At 36.2% G+C, this 24,291-nt stretch overlaps 1 protein-coding gene across 3 annotated transcripts in view; it reads left to right on the forward strand.

Annotated features, from left to right (window-relative positions):
* MSH4 (mutS homolog 4) overlaps positions 1-24,291 on the forward strand; it is an 85,268-nt gene that overhangs the window by 12,333 nt on the left and 48,644 nt on the right. For 2 of the 3 annotated variants that reach the window (XM_030031753.2, XM_030031754.2), the window contains exons 5-20: positions 1,033-1,148; positions 1,784-1,957; positions 4,348-4,520; positions 5,308-5,375; positions 9,596-9,670; positions 10,092-10,156; positions 11,291-11,460; positions 14,213-14,349; positions 14,784-14,887; positions 15,724-15,848; positions 17,651-17,851; positions 19,073-19,191; positions 19,747-19,875; positions 21,307-21,481; positions 23,146-23,234; positions 23,581-23,965. In XM_030031753.2, coding sequence (XP_029887613.1) covers positions 1,033-1,148; positions 1,784-1,957; positions 4,348-4,520; positions 5,308-5,375; positions 9,596-9,670; positions 10,092-10,156; positions 11,291-11,460; positions 14,213-14,349; positions 14,784-14,887; positions 15,724-15,848; positions 17,651-17,851; positions 19,073-19,191; positions 19,747-19,875; positions 21,307-21,481; positions 23,146-23,234; positions 23,581-23,766 — 2,106 coding nt within the window. In that variant the 3' untranslated portion in view covers positions 23,767-23,965. Of the gene's footprint in view, positions 1-1,032; positions 1,149-1,783; positions 1,958-4,347; positions 4,521-5,307; positions 5,376-9,595; positions 9,671-10,091; positions 10,157-11,290; positions 11,461-14,212; positions 14,350-14,783; positions 14,888-15,723; positions 15,849-17,650; positions 17,852-19,072; positions 19,192-19,746; positions 19,876-21,306; positions 21,482-23,145; positions 23,235-23,580 lie in introns of those variants that run through there. The other variant, XM_030031755.2, reaches the window with a different exon arrangement.

The raw sequence follows: 24,291 nt of genomic DNA on the forward strand, positions 1-24,291 counted from the left end.
AACTTCTAAAACCTTAAATGCAGTCAGATTTTGTGTTTTCTGTGATTTTCAGGCCTAATTATACCAAGGTAAAGAATAATCTAAATGCAGCTCCAATGCTGCTAGTTTTAATCCTGACAATTATAGAGATAAGTATATTACTGATTAAAGACAAAAGTTTTGTATTTGTGGCATTGAAGTAATTTGAGAAATACTGAACCTAGGAAAGATTCAGAGATGAAAAAATCAAGCATTTTCCTTTGCTCCTTTGTTTTCTCAACCTGATAAATAGATGGGGCTAATGTATCACAGAATAGGAAAAAGGGCACTAGCAGGGTAAAAGAGGGTGAGATGAACTAATATATGTAATTTATGAGTATTAAAGCCTCAGAACTTTTAAAAACTGTATTACTGAATTGCTTCCATGGCTGCACTGCTGATAGCTTCTTCACGAGTCCTCTTCTACTTCCTGACCTCTCTCCTCTTTTTCGTACATAAATCACTTGCACATCGCACACATTCAGTTACATAGACCTGCATGTCTCTATTCCCTGTTTACCACTGAAGGCTTGATAACGATCCCTTGGGCTTAAACCTTGGCAAGGGAGAACTATAATTTGAATGTGAGCATCGATGCTAGCATGAAAATAACTCTCCCTGAAAAATCATTAAATTTAACCAAATTTCCAGGGGAGTGCGAAAACAGCTATGATAGATTAATCCCCAGGTTAAATTCAAAATTTGGAGTAGCTAATTCTTGAGAGGAAAAGCAATATCCAAGAAAAAGCCTATGTTAATTTCCTCAAAATGGTAGCATGAGCCTTTTTATACATATTCATTAGCACAGAGAAGGAAAGATGAGTGACAATAGCGTGGCTTGTGCTAATAAGCTAGAATTAATACTTATACAAAGACAGATTGCTGAATCAGTTGATAGATGAATCTGTTGATAGATTTTCTTGGAAACACATACCACTAGAAAAATAGAGAAGTCTGTCTAATGAAAAAATCTGTAACTTTTTCAACTATGTGCTTTTCTCCCCATCTTCACAGAATGTGACTTTTACAACTGTCCAAAGAAAATACTTCAATGAAACAAAGGGGTTGGAATACATAGAACAATTGTGTGCGTCTGAATTCAGCACCATTTTCATGGAGGTTCAATCAAAGTATGTTTAAATGAGGAAAAAGCATACTGTATCCAGATAAGATTTTAACAGCTTTTTACATACTTAGTACACAAGTCTGTGGCTTGTTGCGAAAGTTAGAAAATCATAGAGCTGTTGTTTTATTTTTCCCCTCCAGTGTTTCTGATACATCTAGAAACTTAAATAGAAAGCCTGTTAGACTTTTTTTTTTTTTTTTTTTTGAGTTTTCACAACTTTCCACTTTCTCCTTTTCATTCTGTCCTTAAAGATCCAACCTAACAGCTATGATTGACTTTCTTTCTGGCCTCAGCAAATGTTTTCTCTGTATCAACAATTTTAAGTAGTGTTACTTGGTGACCTGGGTCTTCGTTTCAAGCCACGTGTAACTACTGAAATATATATGTTCACGATACCAGCTATATAGTGTGGGGTGTCAAGTGTACAGAGTCTCAAACATTCATGAATATTTTATTTTCATGCATATATGTGCATTATACATGGGTTAGTGTGTACTTAAAACATACTGCTTTTTCAGTGCTATCAATCCCAGTAGATGTCAAGCAGAAGTGTGAATGTGATTTCTGTAGTGCAGAGCTTGTTTTTGTGAAATTTAAATAGCACTATTCAACATTAATTAAAGATTGTTTCTTTCCAAGGTATTACTGTCTTGCAGCTGCTGCAGCTTTGCTAAAATATGTTGAATTTATTCAAAATTCAGTTTATGCTCCTAAATCACTCAAGGTGCGTTTCCAGGGGAGTGAGAAAACAGCTATGATAGATTCATCATCAGCGCAAAATCTTGAACTAGTAATTAATAACAGAGATTCTCGGTAAGAATATTTAAGTTTACAAATTACACTTTTATAGAGTTATATTTCACCAAGTTTCCTTGACGTTTGTGTTAGAGCTGACCATTTTATTTATTTCTGTATGACAGAACGTATATACCATTCAGAGCTTTTAAAAAAACATTTGGACAGAGAAATGCATTACAATTCAGCACAAAATTTCTAGGATAGGAAATCCTACAAGTGAGTTGTGGGAAGAGATGATACATAGCCATCTTTACATTGATGTCTATATTTTATTCAAACTTATGATGTTGATGCAAGTTTTCACAGATTGTGGAATGAAAGAGGCAACATTTCTGCAAGAAGTTACTTATGTTGAATTAAAATGCCTAGGTTTTATTCATTTTACACAAGCTAAACACTCCAGGCTTGAAAGGCTGGTTTGTTTTCCTTTAGCTCTAAGGAACAGTGGCAAACAAAGTAATTTCTATAATGATGGTCATGTGCAATGTGGTACTTGATTGCATGGTAGTTCTCCACAGTGAAAACAATGCTTGGAGCACTTCCTTCACCAGGAGTTACTTGTCTTCTAGGCAGAAGAAGCTGCAAGGCTTACCTTCTCAAGACTGCTATGCTTCTGGTTATAAAGCAAAAGACTTGGAACTTGCACTTTGCTGCCTGCCAAGTTCCGAGATCCACCTCTGTTTAGAAGTCCACTCATCACCCTGATATAGAAAGGGGAGCCTGGAGATTCTTCACTCTCCAAGTATTACTCGTAAGAGCTTTCCACTTGGAGAGATGTCATAGCATCATAGAATGGCTTGGATTGGAAGGGACCTTTAAAGATCATCTAGTTCCAACCTCCCTGCTGTTGGCAAGGACATCCTTGACTAGATCAATTGTCCTTACCATTCTGCCACTGCTTTTTTTTTTTTTTTTTTTCTTTTTTGAAATTTTTGTCGGGATCGCAGAGTACACAGATGTGTTCTTCAGAAGTGGGAGGTAACTATAGTTTCTGCTCATCTGTCGTGCACTGCCCCCAGTTCCTCCTTGTTTGCTCCATTGCTTCATACGTAACTGCAGGAGCCATCCACTCTAAGATTGGTACCCTCAGAGCAATATTTTGCCAAAAGCTGCTCCTAATTCCACAGATGGTTTTGAGGAGCAGGAGGTCACAGGAGGAACTGAGCAACAGTAAACTGCTTTAAGATTATTTTTTTTTTAGCATTATTGCTGCAGAATTTTTGCTGACCCAGTAGCAAGTTTGAATCAGACCACACAGAGCTATTTTCATTACATAGATCTTACCGCTAAAGCCTGGTTAGATATCTTTGTATCAGATATTAACAGGTAAAAGTTAATAGTACAGGCACACACCAGAAACACCTAAATCGAGTTCTTATGCCAGTACTAATTCTGGAGGGACTTGTCTCTCTTCATTTACTGTATACAGAAATGAACCCTCAATTGCTTAAAGGTAGGCAGTGTGGATATTATCCCAAATGTAGAGTTCCCCTTAAGTGTTGTCATGAGTTGCATCTTATGGTAAATATGTTCTTAATAAAACTGGGTTTGAATTTTGCCCTTTTTTAATTCTATTGACTATTGCTTTGTTCTTTTATACCATGGTATTTCGGGAGTTTCTGTACTATCTCTCTATCTTTATGCTGTGTGTTTTGTATACTTGTATCAGATTTCTTCCTATTCAAGTTCTGTTTTCAATCAATATGTTTATATGGCCCCAGTGTTTTCACTGGCGGCCTTTGAAGCCAATAGCGCTGAAGGTTTCTGGTTTCTAAAACTGTTTAGGTGTGTACTACATGTAAATATTGTAGACTGTTTATTTTAAAGATACAATCAACCCTTAAGTGTGAGGCCCTGGGATGTGTAACACGTAGAAGCCATGAACATGAAAACAATATTTAGAAATCATAAGCATGTTATTTGGCTCCTGTATTGACTGTCAGTCCTTTAAAAAAATAAAATCAAAGCTTATTTCTCTCTTGGACTTCTAAGTATTTTAAAACATTTTCAGAAAGGTATTTTAGTGAAAGTGTTCTGATTAGTATTTGATCTCAGATTATAATTTGTCTCCTTTTGTAGGGTTTGTTTTTAATTACTTCAATTGAGAGGAAAAATATGAACTTGAACTACTGCAGTAGGAATGGAATACTACTACAAAAAATGAGAAAAATATGGAGTGCAAATGTATCTCTATACTTTGGAAAATGATATAATGAGGACTAATATTAAGTTACCTGACTTTCTAAACTGCTGTAGTTCATATAATATAGGTGGCAAATAGAGAGGTACTAAGCATCCAAAAGCATGCCTCAAATTTGTAGGAGACTCTTACCTGGAAATATCACTTGACATTTACCATCTTTATTTTTGTGAGTGTATTCTTCACATCTATTTTGTTTTCAAAGGAATGGTCACACGCTTTTTGGCATCCTAAATTACACTAAAACTCCAGGTGGAAGTCGAAGACTTAGATCCAATATCCTGGAGCCACTAGTTGATGCCGAAACAATTAACACGAGACTGGACTGTGTTCAGGAATTACTCCAGGATGAGGAGCTCTTTTTTGGTCTTCAAGCAGGTAGTAGTTTATTTTTTAATACATAGTATTATATTTCTTTTTAAACATTTTTTCTAATCCATGAAAGTATACAGTGTGACTCAATATGTTTGAAAAGTATTTTTTTTATGATTTGTCTGGTGACACTTATATAGTGGACACTTAATTTTTTGAAGTAATCTTCATTATGATAGTGATATTTTTCTCAAGTATTTTGCTAAGAAAAGTTAATTTCTCTGATAAAGTGGATAGAAGTCAGTGAGCCAATAACTTTTTCAAAGAATTTGAGTTTGTCCTCTTTACTTCTATGGCTAGATATGCACTATATTGGAAGTATACAAATACGCATAATGTATATATTAAAACCAAATAAAGGCATCGCTGATGTAATATTTGTTGTGTATGCATATCTTTTTCTGTTGCTTCATAAAACATAGTGGTCCAGACAAATGTAAAAAAAAAACCCAACAATACCAGAGTATGAGTTAGTCCACCTGAAGTTGGATTGTGTAATCTTAATCGTTATCACAAGAGAAATATGATTCAACCTAACAAAGAATATTGCTTAATTGATATGTCCACCTGTACAATTATCACTGCATGCTTAGGTGTAGTAAGTATAGCTATGACAAAATAATGTAGATAGCAGCTATTTTTAACCTGCTTTTTTTCCTTAGTAAATAATTTTTGAAGATAGAGTGAAAGAAAAAGATTAGCATAAGTATCACTAAGTAATTGTGTGCATTAAAAAAAAAAAATTTATTACAATTTCAGTTCAATTTCTGATCTGCTTACTTTTTTTTTACAGTTATCTCAAAATTCCTGGATACAGAACAACTACTTTCAGTTTTGGTACAAATTCCAAAGCAGGATACAGTATGTTTCGAAATATACCTTAGATGATCAGTTATCTGGCTATAACATGCAATATATAAATGTGATATCTAGAAATATGCATGATATAAGAAAAAGTCTGCACCTTAAAAAGACATGGAATACTGTTATCATAGATGGAGAATGTATCTTTACAGCAGTAGAAGATTCTCGTAGGAGAATGTTAGAAAAATTTGGGTTTGCTTCAATATTGCATTTATCTTAATTTATGCAAATTGACTTCCAAAAATGTTTACTTTTTCATCACTCCCCACCTTTATTCTTCATAAGTGTACATCCTATTCAACAGTACTAGAATGAGAGAGAGGAATTTTCTTCACATCAGCATAAAAGGAAAAAGTGTATAACAGAAATTTACTCTCTTGGTTTTGGAGCTTAATACAATTTTTGATAGCCTAAAGAAAATTAAGCATCTTTCTTACTAGAAATTAAAGAATTTCTTAGTTTTTATATAAGACAAATTAATAGAAATCAGTGTTTATTGCCTGAAAAATTATTTTGAAAAAGGCTCTTAAGAAGCACTCTGACTTTGCTCAGCTGTGCTTATAATACAGACAAACTTAAATCTGTATTCAATTACTAAGTCAACTGTGTAAACATACAAAGCCAGAAGTGGGACTTACCTGTTCGTTTCCAAGATACAGACGTATAAGCTAAGCGCAACTTTTTCATGCAGGAGTTAAGTGTTTCCTCTGAACAACAACCACCTGACAGAAAACAATATACTCGCTTCCACAGCATAAGCAGTACCAAATGAGACAGAAGTTTCCCTTACACTGACTGTTCTCGTAAGCAGAGAACCTTACGTCTCAAGCACAGAGACAGATCTAGGTTATGAATACCGTCTGGAAGTCCCTTCTGCATCCAGTTCTCAACTTGACCCATGCTTCTCTGTTAACCTTTGAATGCAAGGAATAAGTAATGTCTTGGAGAATTGATTACTCTTAAGTTTTCTCAGGGTCCTGTGTTGTGGATTAAAAGAGTGCCCTGCTCTTATCTATTACCTTAAATCACACATTTTACAAGGCGGACCAAAATGAAATGCTGATAAAAGCATTTATTCATAGAAGCATAACTAGACAATAAAGCTATAAATGCTTACAACAACATAGTTCAGTTGAAAGACAAGCAGTACTTTATCTGCTTATGTGAAGGCTTCAGCAGTAAGGTATTTTATCCCTTATCCACTTGACAGTGGCAGCCATGGTTTCAGTCTGCGTGAGCACCTTAGGCCTCATGTTGCATCCATTAGAGTGCATTCAGGAACTTGACCAACAGAGAAGGCTTCTGTGACAGATCACCTTTGGGAGAATTACTGAATATACCTTCAGATTCAAGTTCCTTAGAACCCTGCTTTCCTCCTCAGTATTTGCAGTGAATTTCCCCTTTGAAGTCTTCTAGGAGCTCAAGACAGATTTAATCTTTTGCCTTGAAACTCATGCTGTAACATTTTTTAACCAGGAGATAGTTGTGATTAATTAAGGTTTCTCTTCCTTCAGTGTGCTAATGTGTCATTGTTAGATGGGAGGTCAACTCCTGTTCTTAGCTAGTTTGTAAACAAAAATTGCTGAAGGGGGTATAAAAGCTCTCTCCCCACTAGTGACTATTAACATGTTTCAAAGAAAGATTTATTTTTTTTCCGGAAGATTTTTTTTTTCATTGGTCTCTGACTTGTATATCAATCTGTACATTAACACATGCAATACAAGTATCAGAACAGGTTAAATACCTGTAGCTTACTACTGGATCTTGATTGAGACCAGACACAACTGTTAACCATAGTGAGCTTGACATAACTGAACCTCAGCTTTTTTCTACTAAGCATATTTTAACCATTCCATTATAAGTTATATTTGCCTACTGTACTTGAGTAGGATATTTCTGCCAATGCTTTTGAAGCTTACACTTGCCTGTGTTTATGCTGGTATGCCAGCATCATAGATATTTACAACTCTTTCACCTCTCAGTGTCTTCTCACATGCTGACTTACCTGCTTAGATAAATTACTTGTCTAATGCCACTTAAAGAAACCAGGTACAGACTCCAGCAGGACTGTAATAAATGCAGATAAATTTCTTTAATGACATACCCAAAAAGCTGAATGTTTATTGCTCCCAGGCTTCCTTGTAGAGATCTGTAACATGAATGAAAGATCAGCTGTATGACTAGAACTGTCATACTGGATGCCTTTATGTATACATAGGACTATGTACACCAAACTTTAACTGCAGTGTTTTGAATCTTGACTGCTGCCAATATAGCAGAGCATTCTATTCATGCAACAGACATGTTCATTCAAGTGCTAACTCAGTTGCTTTAATCAAAGGCTAGATTAACCCATTCAGTATGTTTCACTGCCACTCCCCATAAAAATTTTCATTGCAAAATGTTCCACCAGTTGATAGATGAGGTGCTTATCTGAAAAGCCTTGTTTCAGTCACTAGAAGTGTGAGTGGTATTTTCAACATGAGCATTCTCTCATCGTAAGGAGAACCATCAACTGACAATCTTGCTGAGATGTGTTACCTGAAAAATGATGTCATTGGTGAAATCAAGTATTTCCTCTTATGAAATCTGCATATATAAGCAAATTAAAGGTATCTGGACAAAAAAAAACCCAGGTTTGCTTAGACGACCCTCTTGCCTCAATCGTGAAGGATCCTTAGAAGTTGGATCAACATCCAGCTTTTGGTGGAAATGAGGACCACCTGCTCTGGATTACTTGGTCACCCATGTGAAGAACAAATTCAATAGATGCTGTGCCTGTTGAAGTTCCAGGTATGTGACAGATGGATTCCTTTTCTCACAGGGAGAAGGTACCAATATTTTTGGTTTAAATGAATTTCCAGGAAATACAAGAGTTAAACTAGGGCTGATCCACTGACACAGCACCTCAATCTGTAGGACTTAAGTCTCTAGCACAAAAACAAAGTCAACCGCTTCTCTGAATTGTCATGCTTTACATACTAGAGCGACTGTGGACAAATTAATTTCAGATGCTGTAAAGGATAGGCTTGCATTTTAGTTATTAATGGATCATAAAGAAGTAACATTATGTAGAAGAGTTATCGACTATGGTTGTATTCATTCATTTTCTCCCTTTGACACTAAAGTGCAGCAGGTACAAAGATCCGGTTTTAACACCAGTTCAGTTAAAGTTCCTATAAGAACTATTTTAGCAAAGGTACATTCCATTACAAGATACCAGTTCTTCACATATGACCCTATCTGTCCTTTTGATGTCCGATTCCATCGTGGGACTTGGACCCCACGTTTATTTGCAGATTCTGATTCTTCCATTCATACATTTTGCATTGTTTAGTCCTATCTTTTACAGAAAAAAACTTTATATAGAAGGTAAGATAAGGCAAGAGGTGCCCTCTACCACAAGAGTGAAGAGTTATCATATACGAATGAGAAGAGATTTCACACAGGGTCATACACCTATGTTCATGTAGAAAACTGACACTAGGTTTTCTAAGGAACAAAACAATGTGGTTATCTATGTTGGTTTCTTAAAATCCTCTCTCACAGTGCATATGTACTGCATATGCTATGTGGTACATATGCTATGCCCTAATAGCAGCAGCAAAATTCTTTATCATAAAGATCAATGGGGCATACAAAACAAGGTAGAATGTGTATGTGGACAAGACATTTTGAAGAGCAGTCATTATTGCAAGCAAAATTTTTAAGCGTACTGGATTTTTTTTAATTACATGGGCAGATGTTTAAGGATATAAATACATTAACCAAAGATAAGTCAACCAAATTGGGTTATGTTGTGTTTAACAGCATTTATGAAAAGGGCTCTGCTTCTTAATTATGATGCATAATGTATTCACTTTGAAAGAGTCTACAAGCTATGTATAGCTTGTATAGAGCTATGTATATGTAGAAGATTCAAAGAAGTTTTCACGGCTTGGGTTAGAGTGTTCTCAGAGTCAATCATTATCAGTGCAGACATGAAAATATTAGCTACTGAGGGGCAAACTATCACAGTAGGAAATGTAAAATGTAGGTAGACATTTTTTAATGCACTTATGCATCGAGTTGTCAAAGTGAGCTTAAAGTATTTTAGCAGTTTTCATTAAAAGTATAAACCTGTTACAGTTAACAGTACGAGTTCTGCTACTTCTTAAGTACTTTTTTAAACAGGCAGACATACAAATACCTCCAATATTTGTAAAACTTTTCAACAGGTTAAAACTGCTGAATCAAAAATAACTAATTTAATCTACCTGAAGCATACTCTAGAACTTGTGGAGCCTCTAAAAGTAAGTTGTTGCTGTCATTTTTTTTTTGTAAAGTACAGACTGTTTTGTCCTTATTTTTATACAGTGCAGTTTGTTAAATTTCATAGAATATCTCAAGTTGGAAGGGACCAATAAGGATCATTGAGTAAAAAAAAAAAATTTTACTTTATATCTTGCAGAACGCAATAGCACCAACTTAGTCTGTTAATTCTTAAGCCAATTGAAAATACGCATTTGAGTCTAATACTCTTTAAGAACTGGATTCCTACCATTACCTGAGTAATTGATTTTATAACAAACATTTAACTGAAACTCCTGCTCAGATTCTGTAAGCTGCTTATGCAACTGCTAATAAGACTCAGTGACTCTAAGAACTTTCAGTCCTTTAAAAGGGCTACAAAACAGAAGTAACTGTTCATGTCCATATTTTAATCTTCAACAGGCTGCTTTAAAAAGCTGTAACACACCGCTGCTAAAGGCTTATTGCAATTCCCTTGAAGATACAAGGTGTGTATCATAATATTTTAGCTAGTGTGTTAGAAACTCTCATCTTAAGAATGTATCATTAAAGATGTTGCATCTTTGCTTATTTGTAATTACAGGTGTAGCTCAATTCTTTTGCCTAAAAGCTGATTTTAATTGTCAAAAATTCTGATTTTCAACTAACAAACAAATACAGGTGTTGTGGTTTAACCCCAGCTGGTAACTAAGCACCACGCAGCCACTCACTCACTCCCCCCTCAGTGGGATGGGGGAGAGAATCAGAAAAAACAAGTAAAACTCGTGGGTTAAGATAAGAACAGTTTAGGAAGAACAGAAAGGAAGAAACTAACAATGATAATAATAACAATAATAAAATGACAATAATAATAAAAGGAATTGGAATATACAGAACAAGTGATGCACAATGCAGTTGCTCACCACTCACTGACTGATGCCCAGTTAGTTCCTAAGCAGCAATCCCCCCTGGCCAACTCCCCCCAGTTTATATACTAGGCATGATATCACATGGTATGGAATATCCCTTTGGCCAGTTTGGGTCAGCTGCCCTGGCTGTGTCCCCTCCCAACTTCTTGTGCCCCTCCAGCCTTCTTGCTGGCTGGGCAGGAGAAGCTGAAAAATCCTTGACTTAGCCTAAACATCTCTTAGCAACAACTGAAAACATCAGTGTGTTATCAACATTCTTCTCACACTGAATCCAAAAGGTAACACTATACCAGCTACTAGAAAGAAAATTAACTCTATCCCAGCTGAAACCAGGACAACAGGGAAAAAATTAAAACAGAAAGTTAGCTATGATACTGCAATTGCTGATGAACTGCACTCCATTAGAAATAATTCTGAAAAGGCTGAAGTAGTGGTTTCCTAGAGTCCCCATAATAGTGCGAAAACCAACTGTTGCCTGTGTATTTGAGATATAATTTCTGTCTCCCAAAGATTTGAATGATATCTTTGGTCAGACTTGGGTATAGTCATACTTCATTCTGAGGTGAAAATAGACATGAAATTTAGTGTTTGGTTTTAACAGTAGAGAACTGTTTCAATTATGTGTAATACTCTTATTTGTAATTTTGGGATGATATTGCAAATAAAAATCATAAAGTATTATGTAGCTAATTAGCAATACAACTAATATTGCAGATTCCAAATTATACTTGGAAAGATTACAACTGTAATTAATGATGATACAAGGTACACAAAAGGATGTCTGAGTATGAGGACCCAGAAATGTTATGCTGTTAAGCCTAACATCAATGAATTCCTTGACATAGCTCGTAGAACATACACAGAAATTGTTGATGACATAGCAGGTATTTCTAAACCAAGATTTTTATTTATTTGGAGTTCAAAGTATGTTGCACCTGGCATATAGAAGCCATGTAATCATATGTATTATAAACTCGTTTGTAAAAAGTATTTAGTGTTAGTATAAACTGATTGTCATTGATAAGTAACTGAAGTAACTTTTGAGATAGATATTGAGATTCTCATTTTGTAGATAAAAACTCAGTTTTATTTTAATGAAGTTGAACAATTATGTTGTGATTCCTCTATTTAAAACTCTGTTGCTCCTTATCCTCTAGAAGTACAAAACAGTTAAAGTAACGTAACAGAATTAATCCAACTAAAACATTCTGCATAAAACATGTAAATCTTTGTTTTAGCTTCTCTTGACTTCTTTGTTCTTTATATTTTAAGCAGTCTTGATCTATCCATGGACTACTTTTTAGCCAAGCTACTAAGAGTTGGAAAATACGAACAAAAGGAATTTAACATAATGTCTGTTACTGTGCTTTAGTAACCTTCCTGTTTATCATGAAGTCAAAATAGAAGAAAAAAGATTATCTTCTGGAATGGATCTCCTTTTTCTTAGTATAAAATGTTGATTTCTAGCTAAAGGACCATCTTCTTAGTTTACAATGTAATTGGAAACTTAAAAGAACATCAGAAACTTTAGCATCTGTCATATATTGTGAGCTTCCTGTTTCCTTCTAGTTTTACATTCCACACAGTACACAGTGAAAAGAACAGATGCTATTTTTTTTTATTTCCTAAACCTTCCAAAATTGGTAGCTGCTAGGATTCCAGAATGTGTGCACAGATGTGTTCCCCTTGCCTGTTTTCACTGTAGCCCACATACTTGCAGAAGGGATTCTTCTCTTTGCCTCTCTACTGGATTAAACTCTAAATGACTCCAAGACCGAAATACTGATGTAATCTACCTGGACTTCTGTAAGCTCTTTGATACGGTCCTCCACAACATCCTTGTTGCTAAATTGGAGGGAGATGGGTTTGACAAAGGAATGAGAGATGGATATGAGATGCATAAGGAATTGGCTGGATGGCTGCATGCAAAGAGTTACCGTCAATGGCTCAATGTCCAAGTGGAAACCAGTAACAAGTGGTGTCCCTCAAGGGTCTGTACTAGGACCAATACTATTTAATATCTTCATCAATGACATAGACAGTGGGATTGAGTGCACCCTCAGCAAATTTGCAGACAAGACCAAGCTGAGTGGCGCAGCTGATTTGCTAGAGGAAGGGGATGCCATCCAGAGGGACCATAATAGGCTTGAGGAGTGCGCCTGTGTGAACCTCTTGCAAGTCCAACAAGGCCAAGTTGCAAGGCCCCGCACCTAGGGTCAGCACAATCCCCAGTATCAATGTAGGCTGGGGGATGAATAGATTGCAAAGAAGGTCTTGGGGGTACTGGTGGACAAAAAATTGGACATGAGCTGGCAATGTGTGCTTGCAGCCCAGAAAGCCAATTGTATCCTGGCCTACCTAAAAAGAAGCATGGCCAGCAGGTCGAGGGAAGTGATTCTCCCCCTCTATTCTGCTCTGGTGAGACCCTACCTGGAGTACTGCATCCAGCTCTGGGGTCTCCAGCACAAGGATATGGACCTGTAGGGTGGGTCCAGAGGAGGGCCACAAAAATGGTCAGAGGGCTGGAACACCTCTCCTATGAAGAAAGGCTGTGAGAGTTGGGGTTGTTAAGCCTGGAGAAGAGAAGGCTCCAGGGAGACCTTCAATATGTAAAGGGGTCTTGTAAGAAGGAGGGAGAAAGACTTTTTTACCAGAGCCTGTATTGACAGGACAAGGGACAATGGTTTTAAAGTGGAAGACGGTAGATTTAGGTTCAACCTAAGGAAGAAATTTTTTATGATGAGGGTGATGAGATGCTGGAACAGGTTGCCCAGAGAAGTTGAGGATGCCCCATCATTGGAAGTGTTCAAGGTCAGGCTGGATGTGGCTTAGAGCAACCAGATCTGGTGAAAGATGTCCCTGCCTGTGAAAGGGGGGGTTGGACTAGATGATCTTTAAAGGTCCCTTCCAACCCAAACCATTCTGTGATTCAATATCCAGAACGTCCTAAGTTGCTAGTCTATGTTGTGAATGGTTAGAACATGGGAGTGGACAAGCTTAGAGCAATGAGCGGCAGGGAAACGCTGCTAAGTAGCTCCATCCTTTCTTCTCACAGGAGTACTACACTATTACCCTCTTTGTAGTATTCAGAATTCGCATGATTTAACCATATATATTCTTCTATCATCTAACAGTTTCCTCCATGTGGTATCTTCTCAGCTAGGAACAAGGTGGATTTAAGGGGGGCGATTACAAATGTAAAGCATTACCCTCAGTCTGAGGAAAGAAGATTGCTTAGAATCATGAACTGTTTAAAAACTGAGAGTCCCTAGTCTACAGTTCATATTCTGTCTCCTGATTAGACACTGACACTAAGTGCTTGAGCAAACTTTCCTTTCCATAATTAGGCCCACCTGGGAGTTGGTCAAATGCATGAACTGTCTTGAAAGAACACATGAACTTACCTGATTTTTTCCCCAATAGCTTTATGCAGCCAGATTTGTTACATTAATACGTTACTTAAATAACTCCCTGAAGACCCACTTCTAAGGCCTCTTGTCGTGTTACTTACCTGAGACATTCAACACCTATAAATCACATTAACAGTATGCGTCTTTGTACCAACACAAACATGTATCTGTGTGCATGCACGTGCATGTATGTAATTTGGGTCGAATCTTTATTTGTGGTATGTAGGTATGATAACACAACTTGCAGAAAAGTACAACCTACCATTGAAAACAAGTTTCAGCTCTGCTCGTGGATTTTTTATCCAGATGAATGTTGATTGTTCAACATTACCCAATGGCCAACTTCCTTCAGAATTTACAAAGGTATCTGTACTGGATATGTTTTTTCATAATATGTTTGTATACTTAATGTATATGAAATGTTTAGTACATTAATAAAGTACACATTATACAGTAATTTAAGCAACAATTAAAATAATTTCAGTGAAGATATCTAGAAGTAAATGAAGGTATAATTGGTATGTTTTTATAACTGCCCTATTTCTAGTTATACTTAATGTAGTCAGCAATGTGCAATTACATACAATTACATTGTGTGTAAATATAAAGTCATGTATCTTGCTGATAACTCCATTCTCTTATATGGATTTTTCATAGAAATCTATATGGGAAAAACGAAACCAGGCACTGTTTTTCTGCTTTTTTCCCCCCGTATTGTTCCCAGTTTTCTTTTTAGAAACTATTTTTTGTTTCTGATAATATGGCAAGTTCTTATTGTTGGTTTGAATTCCCTGTAGATCACTAAAATGAAAAACACATATAGCTTCACTTCAGCAGATTTAATAAAAATGAATGAAAGATGTCAGGAGTCCTTGAGAGAAATATATCACATGACCTACTTGTAAGACCATTTAAAACTATTTAATATTTGCTAACTACATTTGTTTTGTCCAATTAACAGCTAATTACGTGTTTTCTTAAAGCTATCTTTCTGTTAAGTTATGGCTACTTACAGATATAATCCAAAGTGAAACTGATCAAGTGTACTTCCTGCGACAGAAAAAAAACCCACAAAGTGTGTATTGTATTAAATGTCATTAAAAATATATAGGCATTTATTAATAAGGGTGGCCGTCATATTTACTGAATTTTTATGGGTGAATTATCTACACAAAATGACACAATGAATGCGTTAGTTTTGTAATGCAGAATCATTATTTCTAATAAGTTCCTTGCATTTACAGTAGAACTGTATATTTCTGTATTTTGTTGTTGCTGCATGTCATGTTGCTCTGCTGTCTATTTCAGAAGACTTACTAAGTGTAATGTTGCATGTCCATTTTATGGAAATTCTTTCTAGAAACCATGTGGGGTTTTTATTAACATGAAGGCCTAAGGGAGTTCGAGTCACTTTGGATGTGTTAATAAAACATACTTGATTGCATAGCTATATTTTTAGTTCATTTTCTTTGTGAAGCTTTCTTATGAGCTGTTGGTATTTGAGCTATGTGTCTTGTGTCTGATAGCAGAATTTGATCTGAGATGATGGTATAAGATCTTAAATTGCTTCCAAGAAATTTATACATTTGCTTGCTTCTGGCAGAGATGATTGCATTTTATGAGTAACCTCCTATCCTAATGTATGCAGTATGAACTTTATTAACTTGCTTTATTTCTGTAAGTTGTATAAAGTGACAGTATGTACCGTGCAGCAACTAAATCAGTGTCTTATTTCAGAATAGTGTGTAAACTACTGAATGAGATCTATGAACACATTCATTGCCTATACAAGCTGTCTGACATTGTCTCAATGCTGGATATGCTGCTTTCATTTGCCCATGCCTGCACTCTTTCTGATTATGGTAGGTTTCTTCTTTGATTCCATTATGGGCCATATAATCACCCTCCTGTTGGAGAATATCCAGGCTGTTTGTCTGGTTCTCCAATTGCTAAGCCCACATCATTTATTTTTCTGGGTCTCAGTAGGCTTTAGGTGAGTGTCTCTGGTCTATCCTTGCCAGTTTTGTGCTGATGTTCTTTCTGTTTCCATTCATTGAAATTACATTCTGCCATTTAGCTGCTGTAAGCCTTCACAGCCAGTCTTTTCAAGATAGCCAGTTTCAGCATGTTCTATTCAAAAGCACAAAGACTGTGAACATTCTGAATCTACACTTCTGTTCTGAAAGGGCACAAGATAATATAAGCAGATCAACATTAAGTATATACCATGAAACAAAATATGTGGCTACCTTTGTTTATCTGCTTCAATTTCTGTAGCACTTTCAGACATTTTTGGAAGTAGAGTCTTCTAAGGCATCCAGGATCACGTGCTTACCTGCATATGGTTCATCCTGCTTCCCTAGCCCCATTCTGCATTGTACAAATGAGCACATTGTCTTCAATTAATGCTGACCTGAGATACTTATCTATAGTACAATACAGTGTAGATACTAAATCAGGTCTGGAAGCCATCTCAGAAGATGTATTAGCTCATCATTACTGATGCTGCTATGTAATTTCCAGATCATGAGCAGCATCAGTTTACTTTGCAGTATGGACTGTGAATCTTCATGTGCTGATGATTCCAGTCATAGCACATTAATTGATATGTAACTGAACAGTAAGTGATATGCTTGAGGCATCACAACCTTTTCCCGCCAAATGAATCAGAGCACAAGTTTTCTTTAGCAGTGATAATAAGACCAAAGCCACTTAGCTTCTCCCATAAATCTACACCTGCAGTTTTGCACAGGCAGGAGTGAATGGGTATCTACCAAAAGAAATGGACTGTCATTTGTAGCTTTCAGTCCCCTTTGCCATTTGATTCTCTCATCTAAATAATCAAATGACTAAAACCTACACCAGGTAGTTAGAGTTCCTCAATGTTTAAAACTGAAAAACTGTGTTGACACTTCTTTCTTGAAGGCTGCTCCATTTAAACAGACCACCAAGTTTAACAATGCTGCTTTGTTAGCCTGGGGTACTGCTATTGAGGTAGACAAAGAGGAGGCATAAGGAATAGGTTCAGAAAAGAACTGTATTCTGACAGAAATACATACAGATAGTCCCAGTATCAAATGGATCTATGTAAGCATAGTATACACCCAAATAATCAATATGATAAAATATAACAAAAATAGAAGGAATGCTACTTCCTTGTTTCCTGTGCTTACATAATAAGGCACATATGTAGTAGTAACAGAGTGAATGACCCCTGTACTTTATATGCTCATAGCAGTACAAAAATAAATTATTAAAAATATATTAGCTGTGAAACTGGCTTCCAGATTTTCTACTTTAATTACTGCTTAAGTTTTGCTCTTTGTATTTTTCTTTATTACTGGAGTCCAACCCTACTTACTACGGAACACAAACAGAGAATGCTAATTTAGAAATTAAGTGTTAGTTATGGGATTCTTTTTGTAGTAATAAATCACGAAGACTTGCATGACAATCAGAATCTATACCTGAAGGTGGCTGGTAATTCTTCCCAACTGCTGCATGTTAGGCTTGTTCACTACAGGAAAGTAGAAATTAGGGAATCAGGATCACAAAGTTTGACTTCTGCTCTGCAAGAATTACTTTATTTCAGAATGCAGTAGTTTAATAACATAAAGGTTTCCACACTAACTCTGCAATGTTTTATATCTTTTTTCTCATTTAGTTCGTCCAGAATTTACGGATACTTTAGCGATCAAGCAGGGTTGGCATCCCATTCTTGAAAAGATAGCTATGGAAAAACCTGTATCTAACAACACATATCTGACAGAGGGTAACAATTTTGTCATTATTACAGGACCAAATATGAGTGGAAAATCAACATACCTAAAACAGATTGCTCTCTGTCAAATTATGGCACAGATTGGTGAGTAAGAATGTACTGTCTTAGGAACCTTCTGCAGCACATTTATTGTTTTCTAGTTAAAAATATTTATGAAGTTGAATGATTTGGCTTCTAGAATAAGATTTTGTCTAAATAGTAACAGGTAGTTTTTAGTCTGTTCGCTCCTACTAGCTCTTGTGTTGCTGACAGAGGCCACTGCAAGGTTTTGGGTCTGCCATTGGAAACTTTTGGGGCCCCGTCTGTGTATCTGGAAGCCTCCCCAGTCTGTCTTCAAGAAAAGCGCAGTTGTATGCTTTAATTCTTTGGAGCACCTTAACCCAATCTAGCACTTTTTGCTAGATTGATAGTGAGTATTCTTGAAGTATGCCCATCGGGCCACATATGTATTTGTCACCCAAAAGGAACAGATGAACTTGAGCATACCTCAGTTATGTAGAGAAACATGCTTGCAGCCAAGTAGAACTAACAGATAAATAATCAACTACTTCAAATAAAAGTAGTAATAAATACTGCAAGGTTCTATCACTAAATTGTAAAAGCAAAACAAATATTTGTAAAGTGTAACTGAGACTCATCCCTGTACTTGGGAATTCCTCATGATTTTTACCTTAAAGATAAAGGTAAGGCTGGTAGCACAGGAGAAAGACCTTAGCAGGCTGGCCCTAACTCTACTAGAATGAAACTACTTGGCACTGAAGAAGAAAACTTATCCACCGTGTGTTTGTGGGTCCAGTCCCCAACAACTGCCAGTTCTTCAGGAATTGCTCTCAAAAACTTGAATTTTAATATGAGTAAAGAGGACTGTAAAGTCTTTTGGCAGGTTTCCTGTTCTTTTCTCTTCAATAAAACTAATAAGCCTCAAAGTCTGATAAAGGCAATATAATCTTGGTTTTGGGAAACTAAGATTCCTTGGGATTAGTAACTCAATGGCTAAGAAATGTAAATTGATCCTAGTGTTTATTCTCACTTTTGCATCCCTTTAGATGACACACAGCTTCAGGCATATGATTTCTTAAGGTTTTACTGATAAGCTTCTTTAATTATGGTAGCTATATAATAATTTTTTCTTATAAAGTAATGGTAGAACACAATCTTAGGAAACTTTATAGAATAAGATGCATTCTCTGCAGTGCATAAAGACCAAGTGTAAAACTGTTATTTTTGTTTCCCCACTGACATATTCAGGAAAATGGGCATTTGTCACACTGATATGAGAAAACTCGTATTTTACTTGTTTTGTAGGTTCCTACGTCCCAGCAGAGTATTGTTCTTTTCGAATTGCAAAGCAGATTTTTACCAGAGTAGGTATGGATGATGATATAGAAACAAATGCATCAACATTCATGAAGGAAATGAAAGAGGTATTAAACATAGCTAATCCAGGGTCCAAGGCCCATTTTTACTGTTAAGCTAATAGAAATTGTACTAGTATATTTTCACAGAAAGAGTGTACTTTGAAAAGTAGTCAAAAATTCAGCTTTCATCTGTTAACTTGATGATAAACCACAGAAAACCAAGCATATCTTAAATAAAAATATATCCCAGTATGAGTAAAAATCAGTGCTCTATTGGATAGTAGTTTCAACATTTTGTTATTTCTTAGACCTGAAGTGATTATTTGTAGGAGCCTGAGCCCTCTCAGTTTCCTCTCCCAAACTGATAGGATTTTGAGGGAAAGTGATATGTTCAATGGAAAAGAGAAAGAGTGCTGTAGTATGAGTCTTTGTCTGATTAGAATTGACAGCTATTTGAAAGCTGTGAAAAGGTAAAATTTGTGGATTTGACAAGACTTTTTTAAATTTCTGCATTAAGTTTCATCTGAATAACACAAAGTAGTCCTATTAGCAGCAGTATTCCTATTAGGTTTGTTAAAAAATGCATTTATGGGAAAGATAACACATTAAATATTTTCCTAGATAACATACATCATACAAAATGCTAATGAAAAATCACTCATCATAATTGATGAACTCGGCAGAGGTACCAGTGCTGAAGAAGGTATTGGCATTTGTTATGCTGCCTGTGAATATCTGTTGAATTTAAAGGTAATTCTGTTTTGAAAACAAATTTAAACCTTATAATTATTTTGTCCTACTGAAAGTAAATACAGTATTTTCTCATAATTTAACTTCATTTCTGTAGAGATTTCTTGCCTAAATATGGTATTTTTCATAACTGGTGAATAGTAAGAATTACAGTGATAGAGAAAAAATGCTGACGTAAACTGCGCTTCTGTTCACTGGTTGTTGGATTTAACCCCAGTAGGCAGCAGAACGCCACCCAGCTGCTCACTCACTCCTCCACAGTGAGATGGGGGAAGAGAATTGGAAGAGTAAAACTGCAAAAACTTGTGGGCTTAGATAAAGACAGTAAAGCAAAGCTGCGCACGCAAGCAAAGCAAAACAAGGAATTCATTCACCACTTGCCGTTGGCAGGCAGGTGTTCAGCCATCTCCAGGAAAGCAGGGCTTCATCACACGTGATGGTTACTTGGAAGACAAACACCGTAACTCTGAACGTCCCTCCTTTCTCCTTCCTCTCCGCAGCTTTTATTGCTGCGTCATATGGTCTGGAGTATGGTCAGTTGGGGTCAGCTGTCCTGGCTGTGTCCCTTCCCAGCTTCTTATGCACCCCCAGCCTACTTGCTGGTGGGGCTGGGTGAGAAGCAGGAAAGGCCTTGATGCTGTGCAAACACTGCTTAGCAATAGCTAAAACATGGGCATGTTACCAACACTGTTTTGGTCACAAATCCAAAACATAGCACCATACAGGCTACTGTGAGAAAATTAACTCTAGCCCAGCCAAAACCAGTGCACTGATCACCTATTTCTGTACAGCTTTGTATGCTTGAATGTTAAAGGTGAACCTGTTTACCTGGCTGTTACCCTTCCAAAGTACGGTGGTAGTTCTACACAACTTATGAATTGGTCACAGAAGTTAGAGATTGTTTAGAAAAGTGGAAGGTGGTTTTAGAGGGGCTGGAAGTTTCACCTCTATTACCAGTTACATCACAAACCTCAGGCTGTTGTCAGCTTTTTGAAATAAGCCTGTAGGTGTTCAGTTTCTCGTCAGAATTTACTCAGAGTACTTTTGTGGTTTGGTTTTAAAAGCTCAGATATTTTCTATAGCTTGTACTTTTGGCAAAACATTCCTTGCGAGTAAGGCAACTATTTGACAATCATTCAAATTAGCCCTAGTCAAATTTTGCAGGCATCATGGATTGCCTGTTACTCCTGATATTCTTTTCCTTCTATTGAGAAAGGAGTGGGAGAGAACCCCCAGTTGGGAAAGATACCCTTGCCAGTGGTAGAACTCAATGCTTAAAGATTTTAATTTGCTTTAGTAATTTAAAGACAGCTTTTCAATGTTTTGAAGGATAACCTGGACATCTGTGACATCATTTATTTTTTCTTCTTTATTGTCATTTATTCCAGGATCATTTCCAAAATAAATTTTCTTTCTTGTTTCCTTATTTAGGCGTTTACATTGTTTGCTACACATTTCCTGGAACTGTGTCATATAGATGCTTTGTATCCCAATGTGGAAAATTACCATTTTGAAGTGCAACATATGAGAAGCAGTGCTGGAAATAAGGAGAAAATTGCTTACACTTACACACTCTCTAAAGGATATACAGAGGAAAAGAACTACGGTAATGGATTCCAAAATGACTTTAACTTGGTACAGATTATATAGGATACTATTTCAGTTATTAGGCATCTAACTATTTTTCTGCTGACAGATATCTGCTGAGTTTATTTGTCTCGTAGAGTAACAACTGCAGATCTGTAATATATTCCAAATACTTGTGTTTTAAGTAACCATGTAGTGAGATAGTAGTTTGGGGTAGTATGAAGAACTTACATGAAATTTCATAGTGAAAAAAACATTTTAGTAATGTTGGTACCTACTTGATTCACCTCTGTTTGAATGAGATGAGCCATTCTGAGCATGAAGCACTTGAGCTGATTTAATCTCTGCTGATGGAAGCGAGTGAAAATTCTGGAGAGACTTAAAAGCTGTGAATGCTGAGGTTTGTGTTATGTAAAACTCTCTTATGTGTCTGCCATAAGTAATGACATATCAGTTAAATAGCAGCTTGGCCCTTTTTGATTAGCAAAAAGGAATCAAGTTTCTTTGAAAAAGGACAGGAATTTTACTGTATCTCAGCCTAAGGCTATTTTGAGAGGTTCCACTAAAGCATCAGTGTTCTCAGGAAAGTGGGTTAATTTTAGAATAAATCATACTGAAGACTGTACCGGTGGATGGATTATGGGTCAATAAATCAGTGAGTGACAGTAAGGCATAGCTAGATGTTTTAAAAGAGCTACAGAAATCCACATTTCCAAATACTAGATTCTGAAGTTGGATCCTTGATTTAGGTGACATTTAATCAATAGGAAATTAGCTACACTTGACTTGTGCAAGCTAGTGGTAACTGAAGACTACAAATTATTCCAGTCAAGCTTCAATTAATTGGACTTAAAACATTTCTTTATCAGAATTTCAGAATAAGCTTCTTTACCTTTGGCAGCACAAGCTCAATTTCGGATGCTATGCCACCACTAACTCAGAAAAATCGTATGTTTAGAGAGTATTCTCAGAGAACAGGAGACCTTTAATAACTCAGTGTTGGTGTCTTGGCTTTACCTTACTTGAGCAAAGTTACATTCTAAGAAAGAGTGCAAGAGCTCTTCTTGACCCTTTTTTGTTTTTAACCCTACAGTATTAAAGCACCTGATGAAGCACAGAATTTTCTCAGAACAGCCAGGGCCACAGGCAAAGGAAAAAATCATGTTAGGGCAGAAGAAAATATTTTACATCTCTTTCTTACCCTGAGTATCTGGCAGTTTGGCTACTGGCAACAGAGTAGCAGTTGGAACTTGACATCCATATTCACTGGATGTCTGGATTTAATGGAGAGCGCATTTAGCACCTCAGTATTTTCTGGCCCGCCAAATTAAAAAACTAAACAAGCTGTTAACACCACTGTGCCATTTTTTTCCTTTAACCCCTAATGTGTCTCATCCTGCCAAGTTACAGTATTACCAGCAGTAACTTCAGGTGGAAGTGTATCTTAGAGGTAGCATTACAACAAAGTAGACATTTTATTTTGTAACTCTCAAAACCATATTGTTTATTTAAAAAAAAAAATGAAAAAGAGACACAAAGAGAAAATGTATATCAAAATTATTTTAATAAAAATGAAAACTTCACCCTTTAAAAAAAGAGGCTAAGTTAATTCTGGCAGACATAGTGTGGAAGGTAGGAAAAAAAATTATATCAAAAATCCTGATTTATGTTTTATATGTTTAGGATTAAAAGCTGCAGAAGTTTCTTCCCTACCATCATCGGTAATTTTGGATGCAAAGGAAATCACAAATCATATTGCAAAACAAATTTTGGTATGTAGTAGAAAATTATAATACTATAATTCACAGTTTTTATAAAATGGAAATATATTTTCAGTTTCTGAAAGGATATAGGATGAGCACTGCCTATGGTTTTATGAAAAGAGATTTCATTAAAATTTGTATTTCTGGAACCAGTTATAAAAGATTATGCTGAAGGTCCCTGTTAGGTGACAACACAAAGCAGTCCTTAGGGTTAAGGAGTTTTGCATGTAATGTTGGTGTATAAACCAAGAATCAGGAGATCAGAAACAGGCTGGAAAATAGCAAATATTAGTATTTTAATAATAGAACATAATCAATTTTGTATTTTAATGCATGTGTATGTTTTTAAGAACAGCACAGGCAGCAAAGCACTCCTGAGATGATGAAACAGAGAGCTGTATACCATTTAGCAATGAGATTGGTTCAGACTGCCAGAAATTCTCGACTGGATCCAGACAGTTTGCGTATATATTTGAAAGGCTTGAAGAAAAAGTACGAAGCCAGTTGTCCTGCACCCAGACAAAATGATGAGCAACAGTAATGTGTAACATATGCTGTTACTCTAATTTTTATGACTGCAAGATGATTCTGTTTTTTTCCATAGTATTAGGAAACACTGCTTTTCACATGTTTTTAAATTCTTAATTCTTAGTCTAAATAATACTCACTACTGAAAGACCATATCTTTCACGTTTTTTTTCCCCCAAACATACCTGAAATAAAAGCATTTACTGTCTATGAGGAACACAATTCTTTTTGATAATGAACTATATCCCTTTCATTATTTTAGAGACAAAAAAGTTGTATAAAATTTAGTATTTTCTGTAAGATATATCTGGTATTATAGCTCTTGCATCTGATACTAAAGATCTTGCCTAACAAAAAGCAGTCTTTAAAACAGATGGTTCACTTGTCTTGCATAGGCAGGCTCTATTTGCACTGTTGAACGTGCATCCATAAATCCTCTTGTTCCCTACTCAAGAAGGGTGCTAGCTCTCAGTCATTATGCTTAATCCAACATAACGTAGGCAGTCCAGGACTGCTTCCTTTCCAGAACTGGGCAGCC

The sequence above is a fragment of the Aquila chrysaetos genome, chromosome 12 (assembly GCF_900496995.4).
Source record: "Aquila chrysaetos chrysaetos chromosome 12, bAquChr1.4, whole genome shotgun sequence".
In the NCBI taxonomy this organism is placed as follows: domain Eukaryota; kingdom Metazoa; phylum Chordata; class Aves; order Accipitriformes; family Accipitridae; genus Aquila; species Aquila chrysaetos.